The 21,897-nt window shown below is 44.9% G+C and overlaps 1 protein-coding gene across 1 annotated transcript; it reads left to right on the forward strand.

The window, feature by feature from the left end:
- The first annotated feature begins 18,753 nt into the window (after window positions 1-18,753).
- On the forward strand, window positions 18,754-21,530 carry MSC (musculin). The gene is made up of 2 exons (XM_005443247.3): window positions 18,754-19,501; window positions 20,250-21,530. The coding sequence occupies exons 1-2, from the start codon at window positions 18,977-18,979 to the stop codon at window positions 20,334-20,336; spliced, it is 612 nt and encodes a 203-aa protein (XP_005443304.2). The 5' UTR covers window positions 18,754-18,976; the 3' UTR covers window positions 20,337-21,530.
- The last annotated feature ends 367 nt before the right edge of the window (window positions 21,531-21,897 follow it).

Consider the following 21,897-nt stretch of genomic DNA (forward strand, 5'->3'; position numbering starts at 1 on the left):
TTTGTCCCAGAGGAAACTATATATTCCTTAAGGAAAAGTCATGTAATGGTTACATGGTGAATATCAGTAACACATTGTATATAAGTTTGAGAATGGTAATGTTGCAGTAGATGTATGTATAGTCCTGACAGCAACACAAGACACCATAAACAACCAAAGGCTTCTTGCCAAAGATACATTGCAATAAAAGATCAGCATACAATGTAGCTGACACAATCTCTACTAGAAATCCAGTGAATTTATATAGAAATCCTCAAGAAACAGAGGCAATGTCAGAGACAATAAAGTGTCCTATCAGGGAGGATGCTTTTGCCTATACAATTCAATAAACCTTTCCCACAGCTGACTGTCAGCTGTCAATCAGTCATGGAACCTAAGTGGATCTCTTTCATCTCCATCATAAATAGTGCACTGTAATTTGGAATATGGTGCCATTTGCCTACCAAGCATGACTCCTGTCAGAGTTCCAGTGTTGCTTAGTAATGCTCAGTTTGTGAGCTTTCCTTCAGATTATTCATGAAAAAGACAGAACCTTAGGTAGGTCCTGAGGATAAAATGCTGGAAAAGTTCACAATTATCTGTGGAAGATCAACACAACACCACTGTAGATGATGCATTTACACACTACTGTTCAACACCTCAATAAGCTTGTCTTTTGTGGAAATAACAGTGCATGCAAAGAAGTTTGATATTGCATTGAGTAACTGCCAGTATTATTTAAACCACCACTATGGGTGCTGTAAATCAATGAATGTGAACAGTCTGTGTGTGTGCCAGACAGGATGAGAGCAATCACAACAGCAGCAGAAGGCATGCAACAGACTGAAAACAGACTGACAAAAATTACAAAGGCTTCTTGTCACCTTCCTAAGGTATCATCTAAAAAGCCAGTGATGTCTGCATAATTGAGAATTTGAAATTCTCTAGCTATTTTTTTAGTGTAGGAATGAAAATTAATAGTGTTCCCAAATAGCCACCTGTTGGCATAGAGTCTATTTGGCTAGTCTGGACAGGTCTAGATTGTCTCCAGATGAGAATCAGGGAGAGTAATATATAAAATACAGAAACGGGAATATGGACACATTTGAATGTGGAGAAACACAACCCCAGGGATGATTGTTTGACTCTTGAAAGATGCAGGTACCATTGAGGGTCTGACCAAGATTACAGGAAAAATAGTTAAGTATTTGCTCAAATTGGAAAAAAAAACAACCAAGCAGCAATAATCTCTGGTAGAATACAAGAAAATATAATAATTAAAAAGCAATGATACCAGGCTGAGAAACTATTTCTGCACCACTCTGAGGGAGGAGTCACAAGTGAAAATGGGAGGTCGGTGTGCTCCCAAATCTGTCCCATGTTCATATGGCTGTCAGCTGGACAGCCTGCAAATTGTCTGAATGCAGACAATGAGGAAGGTCATGCAAGCACTCAAGCCTGGATATAACAAGATATTTAAGATGCTTTTAGCTACATTTGAGACCACGGTTCTGGATTTGCTGTTGAACAGACAATACAGTCTTTAGAGAAGGTTCAGGATGCTCCCCAATACACAGTAACTTCATTGAACAATGAAGTTGGCTGAGTATAGTTTAAACAGATATTTTAGAATTTACATGAATGGATTAGCAAAAATAAGCACTTGTTACAAGAACTGCTTTGGAAATGTAGTGCATGTCCAGCGCAACATGTACCCTTAGTGACAACTGGCCACAAAAGCATTATGGATGTTATTTCTATGACCACTAAACTTGTCCTGTTTGAATTTGGATATGAGACACCAGTTAAGAAAACAAACCGGACTGTTCAAGTTTCTTGTTCTTCCATCAGCTGGGGCAGTGTGATCCAGGATAGTTTGGTGAAGCCAGGAAAGAGACAAGGGTTTATTTAACTGAGAGAAGAAAAACAGTACAGGCTTTTTAAGCTTTGGCTTGCCATTTTAATTCAGTACTCTGTACTATTTTATTTTGACTAAGAGATGATGCTCTGTGTTGAAAAGGGTTGCATGCATCACCACAAATCTTTGGTAATGACAAAATATTTTGAAGTATAAGTCTGCTGTTGGGGTCCAAACCAGCTCATGAAACCACACTGACAAACAGAGATGCATATGTAAAAAATTCAGTTAAAAAAGAGTGGGTTTAGAAAGCTTTCTTCTCAGCCAAGTTCAGTGCAAAGGTATGTTGCAAAAAAGGAAGCCCATCTTCACAAGAAAAGCTGCATCAAGTTCAGAGACATTACTCACCCTGAGGATCCATCAGAGTCCTGTACAAACGCAGCAGCTACTGCGTGGATTTCCTCAGGAACTGTTTTTGGTGTCCATACTGGCTGGACTTGACACAGGAAATTGATTTTTGGCAAGCCATTTGTTTTAACCACAGTTACATGGCCAAGCCAAGTAAAATGTAAATTTTTCCAATCCAACAAATCATTTTTTAATTTTGAAATAACTGGAGGAAAATTTGTCTTATGAGACTGACAGAGGTGAAGAGAAATATTGACTCAAGTTCTGCATTTGTTTAGACCACACAAACACAAATGTATTTAACAGCAGTTTAATCATTGTTTTCTGCATTTTGTATTTCAGATTCAACACAATCAATTTCATAAAGTTATATCTGGTTGAATTTATTAATTTCTTCCAGAATATAGATTGTAGATTTTAAGGGATAGCTAGTTATTAGCAGCCCACTAACTGTATGTTGGGTAGACCTATATAAATCATACTTATTTTGTGCCTTCAGTAAATGTGTTGATCATCAAAAGAAAAGAGATAAAGTGGGTGGAGATAGAGGACAACACTGTTCAGGTCCTTTCTGTAGTTGAAACTCTTAGGAGAATATTCCATTAATTTTTATCCTGGCAAGTAATAGAAATGTGCTTATTCAAGTCACCCTACAAGTCTGTTCACTCTTTCAAGAAGCCTGTGTGATATAACATTGAAGCTTTTACTGTCTAATGATAGTAACAAATCTTTGCTTCCCCTATAAATATATGCCTATACTCGTCTAATGTTAGCATTCAATGTTTGGTTGATCCATTTGACTGGATGCAAATTTTATGGACTCCAGGATGTCCAAACAGATTTCTGAGAGTAAGCTTTTCCTAAGAAAAGTGCATACATCAGTGCTACAGAAACTAACTGCAGAAGAAGGCAGTATTAGACACTATCTTCTCCATAAGTATCTCCCTCCCCATCTCCAGAAATATACTTTCATTTCTAGTAGTAGCTCAGTATCAAAGATTATTTACTTCTGGTTTAATTTACACTGGTAATTTCTTCTTGTAAATTATTCTTATCAAAAAATCCTGAATAAATAAAAAGGCCTGAAATTAACAGCACTTTGCACCACTCACTGAGTAGCACCTTGTAATGGTGGTTTCTGAAATCTGATCTCTCCGTCTGAATGAGACCCATGTACTACTTTTCAGGATTCCGTGAAAGATGACTATAAAAAGCAGGTTCAACTGTATAATGTCTCCAGTGACAGCACGGAAGGTTCCTTGGCACATTTCCTGCCCCTTTCATTCCTTCTTTCCTGGATTGCCATGGAAATCTCCTTCATCTTTTTTAAAAAAGTTTTTGAGAGGACTGTAGAGGTCTGCAAATTTACCACTGCCACCCAGAATGCTTTTGCTCAAGAATTAATTGATATTTCTGAAGCTACTAAAAATTTTCCTTTGGATCAAAAAAACTTTCCTGTACACACCTTTGATGGAGATTTGGCTGCAGTAAAGCAAGCTGCAAGAAGAGCATCTACTTTCTGGTTGTTTTTTTTCCTTTGTTCTGTGTGGTCATCTTCCAGATTAGGGTGTCGGCAGTTTTACTTTGGGTAATGGAATTATCTCTGCCTCCAGGTCCAGAGCATCCCATAAAAGGGAACAATGTAAAATCCGTGGGCTTCACCTTGAAAAGTTGTGGTCAGGAACTTCACTGGGTCTCGCAACACAAAGCATTAGCTACTGAATATTAGAAAACAGCTGTTCTTTTCTCTCCCTAAAAAAAAAGTATTTTGACATGATAGGGAGAAGAGAATTAGTTGCAAAACAGGAAAAAAACCCCAGCATGTAAATGATTCTCCATGCACACTAAAGCATTTGGATCTCAGTGTGTGATCCCTGAATTACAAAGCTCAGACACTGAATGAAAACCTCCACCTACCTGCAGGGACAGACGTGTTGATGGCAACACTGAGCAAAAAGGCAGCCAAGCAGCCAGGGCCTCTCAGACAGCACCAGAGCTTGCCAAACTCACGGAGTGGCTGAAGGTGTTCAGAATGAACTTAGGGCCAGAACGAAGAACAGTAACTACTTGCCTTGTTTCTAGATGAGTCTCCAGAAGTGTGTTTATTGCCAGCTTACTTGCATATGAGAAATACAGGTTTGAAAGAGGGTAGCTGGAAGATTTTTCGGTTCTGACATCCCTTGATAGCCTATGCAAAAGAGACATACATTTTATAAAATATGTGTGGTTGATAATTTTTTACAAGAAAATTGTATTAACTGGGTGAATGAATAAGGATTTGTATGTATCATAAAAGATTAGCAAAAGGAAGCTCAGATGTTCCCACTGGACAAAATAGTACTTGATTTAAAAATCGGCTTTTTTTCCTGACCTTCTCTATAAACCCACAGGCTACCTAGACAACGAAGTAGAAGTGTTTACTTTTTCTCTTGATTTAATAAACCTTTTTTAATAACAAAAAAAAAGCACCCCAAACTTTTTAGTGTTTGATTGATAACAATAAATTGACTGTGAAGACACTTCAATTATAGGTGTCATCAGGAGGAGAAAAGTGATACACTAAATTGTTGAAACCTCTTACCGAGAAACAAGTGGTCAGTCCATGGTGACAAAAAGAGTAAAATAAAGGATTGCTTGATAATCTGAAGACTGCAGTCCTGTTTACAATAGTAAAAAGGAGGATGAGAAAACATTTCAGTGGTGAAGGGTGGAATCTTCAATTTATACAGAAACTTCTTGGCTGATACAAGTTAAAATGGCAAAAAGGATAATGCAAATGTAAGCATATGTTTTCAATGCATTTTCAGAACTAAGACATAAACTGTTTAGGGATAATATATTTTTTAAAACAGCTTATGAAGTAATTTCCTACGATAAAGCCACTACAGGAAAACTATCCAAACTGTTGGTGATCCTGAAATTCTGTTCTGAGCTATTGTCTTTGATTGTAGTGTGACTTTGGAATTTGTTTGCAATGCATTTTGTCCTTGAAAAGGTGGGGAAATCCAGAAGCAGCGGTAATCATAATGCCAAGCTAGGCACACAGTGCTGTTGTCTCTTGCTTTTCAGATGGCACAAAACATATGCTGCAAAATTTGCTGTTAAAGCTAAGGGATTATAACCCACAGGACAACCAGGTGATCAGCCCAGCCAGCATGGGTTTATGAAAGCCAGGTCCTGCTTGACTCACCTGATCTCCTTTCTATGACAAGGTGGCTCAGTGACTGAGGGAAAGGCTGTGGATGTTGTCTACCTAGACTTTACTAAAGCCTTTGACACCACTTCCCACAGCATTCTCCTGGAGAAACTGGCTGCTCATGGCTTGGATGAGTGCACTCTTCTATGAGTAAAAAAATGGCTGGATGGCTGAGCCCAAACAGCAGTGGTGAACGGAGTTAGATCCAGCTGGTGGCCAGTCACAGGTGGTGTTCCTCAGGGCTCAGTACTGGAGCCAGTTTTGTTCGATTTCTTTATCAGTGATCTGGATGAGGGGATCAAGTGCACCTTCAGTCAGTTTGCAGACACTGCCAAGTTGGGTGGGAGTGTTGATCTGCTTGAGGGCAGGAGGCTCTGCAGAGGGATCTGGACAGGCTGGACTGATGGGCCGAGGCCGAGTGTGTGAGGTTCAACCAGGCTCAGTGCCGGGTCCTGCACTTGGGTCACACCAACCCCACGCAGCGCTACAGGCTGGGGCAGAGCGGCTGGGAAGCTGCCCAGAGGAAAAGGACCTGGGGGTGCTGGTCGGCAGCCGGCTGAACGTGAGCCAGCAGTGTGCCCAGGTGGCCAGGAAGGCCAACAGCCCCCTGGCTTGTGTCAGAAACCGTGTGGTCAGTAGGACCAGGGCAGTGACCGTCCCCCTGCACTGGGCACTGGTGAGGCCGCCCCTCGAATGCCGTGTTCAGGTTTGGGCCCCTCACTGCAGGAGGGACACTGAGGGGCTGGAGCGTGTCCAGAGATGGGCAGCGAAGCTGGTGGAGGGGCTGGAGCACAAGGCTTATGAGGAGCGGCTGGGGGAACTGGGGGTGTTTAGCCTGGAGAAAAGGAGGCTCAGGGGGGACTTTATTTCTCTCTACAACTACCTGAAAGGCAGCTGTAGTGAGGTGGGTGTCAGTCTTTTCTCCCAAGGAAGAAGTGATAGGATGAGAGGAAATGGCCTCAACTCTGCCAGGGGAGGTTTAGATTGGATATTGGGGAAAAAACTCTTCACCAAAAGGGCTGTCAAGCACTGGAACAGGCTGCCCAGGGAAGTGGTTGAGTCACCGTCCTTGGAGGTATTTAAAGATGTGTAGATGTGGCACTTAGGGACATGGTTTAGTGTTGGACTTGGCAGTGCTGGGTTAGTGGTTGGGCTTGATGGTCTTAAAGGTCTTTTCCAATCCAAGTAATTCTATGGTTCTATGACTTCTGCCTCAGATCACAGTTGAATGAGGACTCAACAATCAGCTGTCAGTATGTCTTCTGTACAGGGCTTGAGGTGACAAATCCATTGCACCAGTTCTACCAAACTGGAATGCATATCCATAGGAAATATAGCACACAGGATTTACTACCTATGACCAATGCAGACAACACAGTCTGCATATATGATTTAATGTGTTCTGCAGTAGCCTGAGTCTCCTATAAGCTTCTTAATCCACCCTTACTCTGCTCTTAAATTAATGACAGTGATTCGTCATCCTATGCATTTAATTAGGCTTTGCTGCAGAATACTGGGATGGTAAAAATGTACATGGATTCCAAAGTCAACTCATGGAAGAAAAATCTATCAAGGTCCATTACATTTACTAACTAAATGTCTGGTTCAGAAAATTACTGAAACTCAAATTATTGGCTGTTGAGAGAGTTTTCTGAGGAACGTCACCCTTCCCTTGCCCTTTACATACTCTTCCAGACACTTTTAGCTGCTAAGACAGGACTGGACTGAATGGACCTTAGGACTCAGTATAATTATTCTTCTTAAATTCATTTTTGATGTGCCTCAAAAGCAAGACTTGAGGCAGGGCAGGGTGCAGTGGGGAATCTGTTATCCTATTCCTGAATACTTTATCCTTCCTGAATTTATCCTAAAAAGGATATTATGAATGAAGATGAGTACCACGGCTGCTTGGAAAGAGCAGTCAACACTCTTTTGTTCAGATAAAATTATTCAGCATAGCAAGGGTGAGGAGAGGAACCAAAAGAAGCATAAAAGTCAAATTTATGTCTTTCTGTTTATATATCATGCTCTACTGCAGTTTTGCTGTTCATGATAGGGTTCTAGAGACACAAAGGACACATCATAAAGGTTTCTGGTACAAGGCCTAAGCTCTTGCTAATCTTTGCTTCTGATGAAAGCCTAAGTTCTCCTAAAAAGAAAGATCTTTCTAATCTTATTTCCTCTCCTGTTCAGGCATGATCTCTGTTTCTGCCCAGGCTTCAACATCTTATTCATCTAAAGAACACAGTGAAAGAAATGGATGTCACTGCAGTATTTCAATATGAATGCCCCCCACATTTTGACATTTACATAACAAATTTTAAAAGTCACCTTTTGACTTGGTCAAAAGTCACCTTATAACTCTTGCCACTCACTCCCAGTTTGCTGAGTTGTGATAACAAACCTTCACATGGCTGAAATTAGTTGAGATAAACTGCACGCTAAACAAGTTTTGTGCTGATTTATCTACATCAGATGCTACACATAGCTAATAGAGGCATTAGCTATGTATCTCACGTAAGTGTTAATTTTGAGGTAAAGAATGGCAGAACATGCCCCCTTGAATCATCCTATCATTCTAAAACCACAGTGATTTACAAAAAATCATGTGAAGGTTTTACCTTGTGGATCTTGGACATGACCTTATTCTTCTCACTTCTGTTGGATTTGCTCCAGACAGATGCAACTATAATTATTTTTTTTTGATGTAGCATAAAACCAAAGAGTATATTATTTACATATTCTTGAAGTGAAATATCTCTTCGGATAGTTCTGGTTTAATGTGTATTTATTCACTGGAAAACTTACCCATCATTACCACAAGTGACTACTACTTATTGCAGGGATGCATAAGAATGGTTATTGTGCTCATCATCTATCTTCACCTACCTCTTAGTCTGGCACCAGCTTGCAAAGTCTTTCAGGTACTTTTGATTTAAAAAATCTTTTGTTTCACTGAAGGCATCAGATGGAATGTTTGGACCTGCCTTTCAATGTTTCTACATATGATGAGGCTGCAAGCACCGATCAGCATTAATGTACAATTGATATATTTGTTGCAAATTAATACATAATATACCCAAGTTCTTCCCTTTTCTGTCATTATATTCATTTAATAATTTTATGAGGTTTCAAAACACTAATAACAATCTTTTGAGACTACATAAATGTCTGCAGCATTTGCTTTGTAAATCCAGTCTCTATTTAGGATTAATGCTTCACAGGATACTACTGTGAAGCTTTTCTTCCTAAAGTGATCTGAGACATCATAGATATACCCTTGCTATTGCCTTCTGACATGCTCTTTCAGGTAAGCAAGTTAGGCATTTAGTTTGTCTTTCCACAATATGATAAATAACAGTGTTGACTACAATGGTTACATCTTCAGAGGTCTGTTGGTTGGTCTGTTTGTTCCTTTCTGCTTGGCTGGAACACAAGAGTCTGATTTTTTTTACCTGATAGTGATGTCACAGGTTTTTTAAAAGCACATTTTTCACTCACAGAATGTTCAGTGCTTGAAGGCCTGATTTATGAACCTGTAGCTTTTTTATTACCCACATTCTACTACAAGTCTGGAAATCTGGTGAACTCACTGAACCTGGTGATCATTCCCCCAAGCTGAGCAATGAACTATCTGCTGTATCCATGCCCGATCAGTTCCCCATAGACCTGGAGTTACTCATCTTTCACCTAACTCTTTCATTTTCACAAATAGCAGCCAAATAAGGCAGCCCTTATTTTATACTGGGTCTGTACATCAAGTGCTCACAAAAGCAGAATGCATAGCAATAAGATCAGGACAGCTCCAGCCAAAGCACTAAGTCACATTTTTAGGCAGTTCTTTCTGTTTTCAAAGCCTTTTTATAAGCTGCTAGACATAATGTGCACATTAAAATAGGAGAATTCTCAAAAAGTCAGAAGCTTTTGTACGTAATCTTGTCTAATAGCCTTTGACTCTTGCTCATTAAGCAACCATGGAATTTCTCCAAGAACAATGAGCACGTTGCTTCTAGGCCAAATAAACTTGATGAGGAAGACACTCAGAATATGACTTTCCCTGCTTCAAGGTTAGATAATTTCTATGTTTTAAACACTTTGTTATTTTAAACCTTTCTGGTTTTGTGGGAAAGAGTATCAGCTCACCAGTTCACCTTTCCTTATTCAGCCAATATTACGAAGATTAATGTGTTTATCTCAGGTCCAAACTATCTTAATCATTTTGCTTTAGAGACCTTAAACCAGAACATAATAAAAGCAGACTTGTCAGAGGACAGCTTCTTGAAGGTGGTAGGTTGGATAGCATAACTTAATTTTAAGAAGCAGAGGGCAAATGCTTAACAGATCTCATTCCTGTCTTCTGTTCAAAGTTTACTTGAATGTAAGATTTGTTAGTAACACTTTTATGCCAAAATGAAAAAAAAAAAGAAACTTACATTGATGTCCATAAATTAAAGAATCTTCTCATCTTCTTTGATTTATCTCCAGATGCAGTTAAAGCTGTTAATTAAGTTGTTAGACTTAATGGTCAGCGTGTGTGGAACCTCAGATCCCTGAGATTTCTAAACCTTGGATTGGGACGGGGCAAACAATTTGCTGTCTCTCCACTGGTATTAGGTTAAAGTGGGAAATTAATCCATTTCAGACAACCTCATAATTTGGATCAGGTTATATTAGGAGTGTCTGTTGAAAAGTGTGTGTTCAGCAGTTCCAGAGACTTTAAGAAAAATACAAAGATAAACATATATTTGTTCTAGTATGTGAGTAACTTCTTGCAAAGCTCTTGTAATTTAATTGTAAAGGAAGTGTTACGTTGCTGATTTTGCTTTGAAATCTGAGGCAATGAATGTACAAATGAGAAGAGAGCATCATGCTCTTGAATAGATACATCAGCTACATTTCATCCTATACAACCAGTTAGTTTAATTTCTGGTGACTGCTTCATTGCTTTGTTTGAATAGAATAGATGTATGCATTCAGTCTACATGTACATAGACCAAAAAGAATTAACACTTTCCAAAACAATCATAACAATCTGCTGGAAGCCTTATTTCCAGTTGAGTGGCTTGCACTAACTCCTGCCTTGTCAATCACATCATCACTATTGTCCTGCCCCTTGTCACCTTGCTCTACTTGCAGCAGAGCACTAGCAGCATCTAAGGCAATGTTCTCCATTTGACATTGTAACATAAAATATGATCCTGATTCATTAAAACAGAACAGCAGCTTACTCTTTTTGGCATCCATTACATCATGGCACCATGGGATCCTGACCTCTCATGGGCAGTGCAATGTCGAGCCAGCTGCCTTGTGGTGAGGCAGCACAATTGCAGCCTAAGGAAGATGTAAGAGGAGAACTGCAAGTAATAATAGTCAAGGTAAGTCAACCTTGTAAGGTAAGTCAACAAGTAAAATGTACTTTAACTATCAATTATGAGCAGGATGCATTTGCACTTTTTAAGCCAATTAAGGTGAACAAATCAACAGTCATGTCTTAAAGCGCAGTATCCTACTGCAAGTGCATACAAGATTGGATAATAAGGCCAGAAAACCATTGTATTGGTTCTTGATAATCTCTCCTCAGAAATGGCCAGCTAGTGAGAAGCAAAAATGCGGTAATTAGAACTTAAAGGAATTTTGCAGTACCTACTATGAAGATCCAATTCCATCTCAAAGTGGACAACACCACTTTTGAAAAGGCCCTGGGTGTTTTCTGAAGTAATCTTTGTCTTTTTTTCCCCAGTGAAAGAATAATAAGATCAATTATGAGAAGTTTACTTACCCATAGAACACGTATCTCATTCTGTGCTTGTTTCTAAAGAGATGTTATTTAATGCACACATAACTATCTAAGTTATGCTAGGTACTCCTGTGAGAGAATTTCTAAGTGTCCTTAAACTCAGGTTTCACATAGACATACATCCTTGAGAGAGGACCGTGGTAGTTTCACTCTCAGAGGGACTGTAGAGTCCACCAGTGTAAATTTTCAGTTGCATCAAGAGGTCCTTAGTCAAGCACTCTTTTTGTGCCAGATTTCCTATTTTAACCCAGCAGTCACAGGAAAAGACCTAGATGTGAATCAGATTTTCAACTTGCATCACTGTGTCAGATCAGTTGATGGCTTTGTAATTGTTTATGCTAGTTGATGAACTTGCTCAGTAATGTCATTTTTCTTTTCACAGGCATCCATGCAAACTACAAGGTATGCCTCCCATTTTGCACGATTACATTAACTGCACTGTTTAATTTTAAGGAATAATTCTAAAAAGGTTCTTGTATGATGTGTACAGATTTCCTTTAACAGAATGGTTTCATCCTTGCCAAGAATGCTAGTATTGACAGAATAGCCATTTTGTTTAGTAAAAAGTAGATAAATCCAGATGGCTTTTATTTTCCAAGCGCTGACTCACAGAAATCTACCATGAAAGGAAGAAAGAAAAGTGTCTTCTGTGATGGTGGTTTGCTCTTGATAAGTAGCTACTAACATAATTCAAATGGTAAAGGAAAGGTAAAGGACAAAAGTCTGACCTCACCTGGGCCTACTATGAACAATAAACCATCAAAGAAAAAAGGCAAAGTTTAAACATCTTTGGAGGGTAGAAAGAGATCTCCAGTTCCCAGTGTCATTGGTTTAGAGTTGATATTCTGTTAATAGAGATATTCTGCAGGATTAAGTCATCTGGGCAATGTCTCCTATAAGTCTGATCACCGTCATCTGAAACCTGAATAGCTTTTTCTAAAAATGAACTTTGGTCCTGAATATAGGAATGAAAGACAGAACCCCTCTCTAAAAGTTCACCATTTGAGTTGTGAATATGGCAGCTATGTCTACAAAAGCTTATTTCACTGCTGTTCGTAATGTATGGCTCCAGACATCCATTGTCTTTTGTCTTTTTGAGGTCTTATTCATTGTCCTAAGCACTAGGGAAAAAAAATAAAATTAAAAAAATCCATGTACATGAATATGGCCACAATCACAAAACAAAAAAGGAAAACAGACCACAGAAAATAACTTGCAAAAGAATTCAACTTCAGCCATCAAGAAGTATCTGCAAAGAGAATACTGTAAGATCATGGCAGGAAGCAGCCTTGCAGATGAACATTTTAGCTACTTAAACTTTAAAGCACTACTACAGTAATGAAGTGTTTTCAGATGTAGGAGCACTTTTTAGAAGTACTGTAAAAAGAACAAAATTTCTGGTTTAATATTACGTAGGATGCAGACACAAGCAATCAGAAAGTGGGAGAACTGGTGTTAAAACATCATAGCTGAATTCTTAATCTAACACTTCAAGCTCTTCCCGTTTAAATACAGACCTATCTATATATGTCAAGATCGCATGCAAGAAGAACCGTGTCTATTACTTCTAAAAATCATTGTCAGAACCATGTCGTGTCATACGTCTCATATCCAGAATTAACCCAGTAGGGGGGGAAGTGGCCACTTGTCACTTTATCAATTTAAAATCTAGCTGCATTATAGGTCTACCAATTCAAATAGCTGGAAAAGTGAGTATTACACCCAGATACCCAATATTCTGTGAAAAGGAACAGAGCACAGCCAGAGCAATGCTCTCTCTTACAAGAGAAAGTGTATCTATTCCGACACAGGCTGCACTTGGTAGAGACTAAGCGCTATTGAGGTAAAGCTTTGCAAGATGCTGACCTGTCTGATGTTCAGGAGGCTGCCTATGTGTCTCCATAGAAAATCTGTTCCCTACAGGAAAATGAGGAATAATTTCACCAGACAACTGAACGTGAGGTTGCTGTGACTGCAGTCTGCATGTGTTGCGTGCCCTTTGCAGCCTTCCCTCAATGTAGGTAGTGAGACGATGCCAGAGTGCCGGAGGTTTCTTTGACCCTGGACAGCTCTGGGCAGTGATTTTCCCCCCGCTGACCACGAAGCTGTCTCACCGGCTGTGTGCCCGCATCTGAGAGCCCCAGTTGATTTCACTAGTGGTTCCTAGGGAAGTTGCACTCATCCGTCTGCTCTGCTGTAGCCCAGCCAAAGTGAGCAAGTGTGCTGGAGCGTTCGAGTATAATGAAGTGCTGTAGTGGTGTTATCTCTCCCCATCTCTTCCGTCTTGCTCTAGTGGGCTTCCCTCTTAGAGTGAAACACAAGGAGGAGACTAACACAGTATTTCCTCTTGCCTGATATTTGCTTGTTATTCCAGCTAATTTACTCCAAGAGAAGAAATAAACTGCGCTTTAAACAGCACCATTAAGTCTGGTCCTTTTAGACCAACAGCTCATGTCCAGGCATCATTCAAAAAACAGAATTAGTGAATAATACTTTTCTCTTATTTTAATTAATTTTCTCCTTTTTTTTAATTAAAAGAAATCCCCGTCTCCCCGTCCTCAAACCCCCCCACCCGGGCTGATTGACAAAGTGAGCGGAATCCGTGTTCTCACACCAGCGGGTATCTATTACATGAGAACTTTCTTCTGGCGCCAGGAGGTATTTAGAGAGTTTGCCTGGCTATTCCACAGGGGAAACCCTGCTGAAAGTTGGGGATACCTGAGCGAAGCTCACTGCTGGCCGGACTCCGGGTAAAAGAGCGATCCTTTACAGCTGATAATGTCTCGTTGAGGTTATGTCGGGGAGAAGGAGTAAATAACCGGGAGCGATTCCTTCCCTTGGGGAAGATATTCTCGCCGTGTGCTGCTGGGCGGGATCCTCTTTGGGGAAACGAGCGGCTCGAAGGACAAACCTGGGGATTTTTGGTTGTTGTTGTTGTTGTTATTATTATTATTATTATTATTATTATTATTTTAGAAGCATCTCCCCCGCTTATGCGCAGAGCTGCTAAGCAAGGAGCATGAACTCTCCCCACATCCAGGCAGCATAACCAGCCCGGCGGCCGCCCGCAGAGCACCCCCGACAGCTCGCCCCCCGCTCGGTGCCCAGCACCCCCCGGCGGAGCGGGTGCCCTTCCCCGCTGGAGCCGAGGGTCTCCTCCGCCGGGCCGGGGACAGCCCCGACGAGCCGCCCCCGGGGGCAGCGATCGCGCCGCCGGCCCCGCGCCGGGGGACCCCCCCGCAGGTCCCGGGTGGCGGAGCGGGGCAGCCCCGGACCCGCGGACTGGTCCCGGGGGCCGGGGGCAGGGACGGTTTTAACCCCTTGTTTGTAGTCCCTTCACCAAGTGAATCATCGAGCACGTCCTTTGATGGGAAGGTTCTCACTCGCTGGCCAAATAAATTCTAGTACATACTTCTTTTCTTTTTTTACTTCCAGGGGTTCATTTATCCCCTGTTTGCTTTATCTGACATGGCTTGACCCATTGAGCAGTTTTTAATTTTCTTATATTGTAGAAAGCCACCTTTCTGGCAAGCCCCCCTCCAGGTTACCCATAGACACACACTCGTTTCCAGTAACTGCTCGGGCTGGCCATTCCTGCGCTCCCCCGCGATGCTTTCAGGACACCCCCCAGTCCCAGGGGAGCTGGGCTACCTCACACGGAGCATCCCCAAATAGGTGGCTGCCAGGGGACCGGGACATGGGCACCACAGCGCTGTCACCTTAGGAAGTGTGTCGCTAGGAAGGTCACCCTTTAGTGGTGCCTCGACCCGTGCCAGACCTCCGGCTAGGGACAGGGCACCCACGGCACGGGCTGGAGCAAGCAGCGGTCCTCGTACAGGCGTTTTTAGCGGGGAGGGCAGGACTGACGGGGCAATGAGGAACACCGCACGCTTCTGCCTTCACTAGGTGCCTTTACCGGGGGGGCGTCTGAGCCACGCAGAGGCGTATTTGCTCGAGGTGGCATTTAACAAGGGTTATAATTCATCCACCTGCTTCTCCCACAGGACCACCAATGTCTAGCATCCCTCGGTGGCAGAAGCCCTGCATGCCTTTCACGCCGCCTGGGTGAGCGTTGTAGACGCTTGTGGAGAGATCAAGGCTGAGACGTTTGCCAGACGCTGTCCTCCTCCCCTTCAGACATCCTGCCTTTCTTAGCACTGCGAGAAAATGGAAAGAAAAAAAACCAAACCAAACTAAACCAAACCAAGCAAACAAACAAAAACAAAACAAAGCAAAACAAAACACCAAAACCCTCCCTTTTTACACTGAGGTCTTTCCGAAAAAGTGTAAGCGAACTTTAGGTCGGAGAGAAGTAACTCAGTAATCCTGCTGAGTTCGAGGAAAGGACAAATACCAAAGAAAAGCCTTATTTGAAGCACTTTATCGAGAACACATCATCTTCCTCCTCCACCCTGCTTTGTCGCTGCCGACACCCCAGAGGATGAATGCGAAAGCCATGGGGCTTTTAGCACTACCCCCTCCCATCCTCGTAGATAACCTGCGTTTTACAGACCTAGCCTCTGGATATTTGTTTCTCTTTTGGTTTGGTTTTGTTTTGGGTTTGTTGGGGTTTTTTTACTATAATATATTGCGAAACTTTAGGAAGAAAACAAAAAGGGTTATACCCCCTCTGCCTCATCCCAAATCCCTGTCGAGTTGCCAGCGCCGCGCTTTGACGCGGGTGCTGCGGCTCCCGGGCCCGGCGCAGCCCGGCCTGCGAGGGGATGCTCTGCCCTCCACCCGCCGCCGGGATGCTCCGCTCTCCGCCCGCGGCGGGGAAGCTCTGCCCTGCACCCGCCGCGGGGATGCCCTGTCCTCCGCCCGCGGGGATGCCGTGCCCTCGCCGGTCCTCAGGTGCAGCACGAAACACCCTGATGTGCTGCAAAGATAAGGAAGAAATCTGGTTTTCGTGGACTCCTCTTTCCTTGGGTTGGTTGGTTAAATTTATTCTGCAAAATTGTGAGAAAAAACACTCTGCCCCAGCCCGCCTCCCCAGATCAGAGATCTTCACTCGGCAGAGAAAAGCTGCTTTTTGTGGCCTCGGGGCCCACAGTGGAGGCAGAGGCAGTGCTCCCTGGGGAAGGAAGGCCCTCTCTGTAGCTTCTTCCCACGCAGGAGCTGTTTTAGCTGATGCTCCTTTCCCTCTCCACACACGCTAGGATTTGCAGACCCAGGCTGCCCCGGCACCGCACACAGTGTGCGGGGATGGACCCTGACACAGGGGAGGATGCTGGCTCGGAGTCTGGGCATAGATCGGATGGTGGGTTTACCTTCTAACGGAGAAAAGGGAAAGGGACTGCACCTGATAACGGGCGTAAAATGCCAAGGACATTTTTCCTACTCAGCACACAGCATAAAGGGTCAGTCGTGACAAATGGAAGCATGATGTAATGCCCTAGCCCCATCAAAGACTTTATCCTGAAAATGATATCTTTGTCAGGGTCGCAGAAATCAGCGATTTGATAGATGTGAGAGGAGACAGGTCTGCTCGGTTTCGTTGTGTGTATATCCGAAGTAACCCCTGAGGTTCACTCCTGATAGACTCTGTTGCATTTCCCATTTTCTTTCCTAACCAAGATGCAGGCAAAGACGACCTGAGAATTTAGCTATTCCCCCGGCCCCCAATCCCTCCATAAAATGAGGCGAAGTATTCATTATGCGTCGCCTTTAATCCGCCAAGGCAGAGGTAGGCGCGAAAGGTGAGATTTGCCATTGTGGCTTTTAAGACTGGGTACCGTTTTCGTCTTTGTTTAAAGAAATTCAGCACTTTTCCCCATTAATCTTTAGGAGCGAAAGCGTTCAGCCCGCACCTGTATAAACAACCCAGATGGGGGGAAAAAGTAAACCTATATCTCTTCCCCTGCAGTATCTTTACAGATATATATATATATGTGTTTGTACGGATAATGTAGGCTAATTGGGAAGGCAGAGCAACCCCAAAGTCCGGCGCGCTGCCCTTTCACCGTGCAGCGAGTGGGACCAGCCAGCGCATCGTAGTGTCAAACCAAGTTCAAGAGATCCAGTTGCAAGATCCGCTGCCTGTTTCGGTGGTTCAAGAAATGTCAAGTTTCACTTGGAAGGGTTGCTGCCAAACCCGGCTCTGATGTGGTTCTAGCCCCAGCGGGTGAAGCCGAGGTTTGCACAGCGTCAAGCAGCCCTCAGGAAGACCACAGGCTTGGCGGGGAGGGAAGTGCAAAGCGCTGGGCGAAAAGGCGGCCGGCGGTGCCAGGAAAGTTGTGCGGCAGCAGCCGGGAAGGTTCCACTCGGCCGGGAGGGAAATGGAAGGGAAAAAACCAGGAGCAAAACCTGCGGGACGAGATCTTTCCACCTGTTGTAGTCATTAGATTCCTTTCTGCGAACTGAATTTTTATTCTGTTTAACGGTATCCAGGCAGGGCCGTGAAGGCCAGTGAGGAACGAAAAGCCAGTTATTCATCTTGGAAAGGAAGGATATTTTGAGGGATGGGAGGGATACAAGTTGTCGGTCGATTTGTATTTATTCATTTATTTATTTTTACCCCTGTTGAACTTGCATATCAGCATTTCCAGTGGATGCTGGTTCCCCCACTCTCCCGTGGACTCTCTGAAAGGCGTACCGCGGCTTTTATTAATTAAAAAAAAAAAGAAAAACAAAAAAAAAAAACCAAAAACAAACCAAACACAAAAAACCAAAAACGTGAATGCCTGGAAAAGCTGTCTCATTTAATTCGCTTTGTGATCCAGGGCTGTACGCAGCCCAGTTAACGGGCTTTTAATTAATTGCTCTGAGGAAGGAGAAGCACTCGCTACTGTCTGTAGCTTCACCCCAGCTTACTGGCACCGCCAGACCACAACCCGCGCGTTTCCAGAGGCTTTTCGCACCTCTCCCCACACATCGCACCCCCCACCCCGAGCGCCGCGTCTCCTGCTGCCCCCGCCCGCCCCGGCGGAGCGGCACCGGGTCCGCACACCCGCAGCGGGGGGAAGACCCCGGCGGGCGCGGGCCTGACCCGCACCCTGGTGTGGCCCCGTCCTGCCGCCCCGCTCGGCTGCGGGGAGCGGGGCTGGGCGCCGTGGAAAAATCCGCCGACCCCGAAGGAAAGCCAACGGGGAGAGCGCACCCAGGTGGGCTGGGGGCAGAGCCCCGGGGGGCGCCGAGCCTTAGCCCAGCCGCTGCCGCCTTAGGGCCGGGGAGCGCTGCCCCCTCCCCGCGAAAGCACTTGCGGGATCCGCCCCGCGGGTATTTTCCGTCCTCCGGGGCGGGGAGAGGGATCTGTCCCGGAGGGAAAGCGCTCGTTCGCCCGGCGGCGTTATTCCCAGGAGCACACAAACACCTGGAGACATCCCCGCGTGCCCGCCCCCACGCGGGTCTGTGGGCCTGGCTCCGCGCCCTGCCGCGCCAGCCCCGCCGCGCCAGCCCCGCCGCGCCAGCCCCGCCGCGGGCCGCGGGCCAGGGCGCAGCGCTGCGCCGGGCAGCGCGGAGAGGTACCGCCCCCGGCGCGGGGCTCAGCCGGGTCCGACCCCCTCCTCCGCGCCCCCACCCCGCCCCTTCGCCCGGCAGATGGTTTGCGCCGCGGACACCCGATATATAGCGCTGTCAAGGGGCGCATCCCCCCCGCGCGCCCCCCCCGCGCCTCCGCGCCGGCACGGACTCTCCGCGGCGGGGCCGCCCCGCGCTGGGCCGACTCGCCGGCGCGCCTCGGCCGTCCGCCCCCTCCCGCCTGCCCCGCTGCCCGCCTCCCGGCCTCCCTCCCGGGACCATGTCCACGGGCTCCGGGAGCGAGGCGGAGGAGCTGCCCGAGATGGACCTGCGGGCGCTGCAGCTGGACTACCCGCCGCCGCCGGCCAAGCGCCAGCCCCGCGGCGAGCTCTACCCCTCGGGGGACAACTCTTCGGCGGCGGAGGAGGAGGAGGAGGAGGAAGAGGAGGAGGAGGAGGAGGACGGCGAGGGCAGCTGCGCGACGGGACCGGCGGGCAGCGGCTGCAAGAGGAAGCGGGCGCGGGGCGGCGGCCCCGGGGGCAAGAAGGCGGTGCCGGGGCCGCGGGGGCCGCCGCCCGAGGGCAAGCAGTCCCAGCGCAACGCGGCCAACGCGCGGGAGCGGGCGCGGATGCGGGTGCTGAGCAAAGCGTTCTCCCGGCTGAAGACGAGCCTGCCCTGGGTGCCACCCGACACCAAGCTCTCCAAGCTGGACACGCTGCGCCTGGCGTCCAGCTACATCGCCCACCTCCGGCAGCTCCTGCAGGAGGACCGCTACGAGAACGGCTACGTCCACCCCGTCAACCTGGTACGGTGCGGCGCGGCGCGGCCCCGGCGCCTTCGGGATGCGCGGCGAGGGGTGCCGGCGGGGGTCACAGGGGAGCCCCGGCGCACCGCACCGGCGGGGCTGGCGGCGCTCCAGCCGTGCCCGCCCTCACGACGGCCGCGGGGCGGCCCTGGCCGCTTCGTAAATCCCCAGTAAATCCTCTCTCCGGGGGCGACCCGAGAGGCGGCTTCGGCCTGCCGTGGTGGCGGGTGTGTCTGGGCTGGGGAGCCGGCGTGCGGGACCCTAAAGAAGTAAATTCCTCGGGCATTAGGCAAGCCTGGTGTCCGAAGAAGAAGCAGTTGGCTCTGCGGGCGGGCTTGGAGCGCAAGCGAGCCGTCGTTAGGTCGTCGGTACAAAACTGAACGCCCGATGCTTGCCGCAGGGGTAAAAAAGTTACTTATGTAGTGCAGAGTGCTTGTTTTTGAGTAGTTTGTATGCTTTGTATCTATAAAATAATACAAACAGTTGTAAAGCAAGATAGATGTTGCATATTTGATGAGAACGATTTGCCGCTGACCATTGCAGGCCTATTGTGGAGCATTTAATTACACTGAAAAACGTAATGAAAATATTTGTTAGTGGAACTCAGCTCTGTGCTTCCCGCAGGGACTAAAACACGATGACGTGTTTGCAACTGAACCAGAGTTAAGACATCTATCAGTAATAAAGCTCCAGTTTCATAGCAGGGTAAACTTTCTTTATAATATGAAATACCTTTTTTTGCTTGCAGACTTGGCCATTTGTGGTTTCAGGAAGACCTGACTCTGACACCAAAGAAGTTTCTACTGCCAGCAGATTATGTGGAACTACCGCATAGTCAAAGTAAATTGGGGTGGGTTTTTTTATGTTCTTGACTTTTTTTTTTTTTTATGGGCTGGATATTTTTAAGAGCTGTGATTTATCAGCTTGAGACTAGAAGATGGGGACAACCCCCCATCTCCAACAGTGTTAAATCCACGTCCCCTGTCACTCTTTTCCCTTAGAGTTCTAAGGGCAGTTTATTTAAAGCAGTAAAGATGGGAGGCGGTTGAAGTTAAGAGGTTTTATGAACTGACTGCAGCAGCTGAAGTCTGAGATTTGGATAGGCCCTTCTTTGGCTTCATCATTCTTACCACTGTCTGAGGACCTGTTGTTCTGAGGCTTTTAACTAACGGAAGAGGGATATAATGATATAGAATTAACTGCATGGACCAAAATACAACTCTACAAACTAACCCCAAACAGTGTTATTTGTATTCTAAAGCAAAGCAGTATTTTAGAGTAGCTTTGAAACTCAGATAGATTTATAATATATTTTGATGGCTTTCATATTCATGGATCTGGTTTACTGCAACTATGCAATAAGTATAGTCATACTTTTTTTTTTTGTCTTTTTAATCAGGGTTTTCTTAAAAAATGTGTAAATGGCTACATTCTGTATTTAGGCTACTGTCCATTAGAATTAAACTAATTCCTTTGGTTTTGCCTTGAAGTGCCACATGTAAGAATGTGGAACTGTCCCTAAAAATGTGGCAGAGCTTCTGTGCCTTAACCTGGAAGGGAGTTCTGCTTACCATATGGCCAGGGTGCATGTGCCGTAAGGAATGAGTTTGTGTGATGCTGCAAAATAATGAGAATTCACAATGTTTTAAACATTTTTCCTGTACTGTCATGCTTACTGTTGTCAAGTTTACCCTCAAATGAGTTCTAGTGACATTTCTTCACTGATTCAAATACTGTAATAAAAGAAGATGCCATCAAATAAGTTGCAAATGTAAATAACTCTATTTTTTTATAAATTACATTAAAAACTTGGTTACAATTACTTACTGGTACTGTGACAGTGTGTGGCTCCATCAGTATAGAAACATCTTTGTAATACATGTTCTTGAAACCTGCTTTTGTAAACAGTTATCTTCCTCATCTCTTGAAAGCAGATACATCTCCAGACAGAGTCAGATAAGAACACTTTCACCCCAGGTGATTCATGTGGAGTTCAGTACTGTATCAATCAGCAGGGGAAACCACATTTTAACATAATTTATAGAATTCACTGTCATAACCTCCTCTATGAATCAGGAAAATAAATAAAAGTAGATTAAGAAATGGATGTCAGTAATTTGTTCTGCCTCATAGTACAAAAGATAGTGTAATAGCTCCTTTTGCTGTTCTTTGTCATTTTGCATTTCTATCTGTAGTCAGTTTTGCTTTCACTTATATTTATGCAGTGGGAAAATCAGCTGAGTTTTCCTAGTTGGGAGCAGACTTTTCCTATTTTAAGATTAAAACACCTGAGATAAGATATTTTTTTGTCTCAAAGTATGTTACCAGCAGTTAACTCACAGTAAGGGAGAAGACTGGGTTGATTTAGAGAAGGAAAAGCCTCCTCTTCCTCATGT

The sequence above is a fragment of the Falco cherrug genome, chromosome 3 (assembly GCF_023634085.1).
Source record: "Falco cherrug isolate bFalChe1 chromosome 3, bFalChe1.pri, whole genome shotgun sequence".
NCBI lineage: Eukaryota > Metazoa > Chordata > Aves > Falconiformes > Falconidae > Falco > Falco cherrug.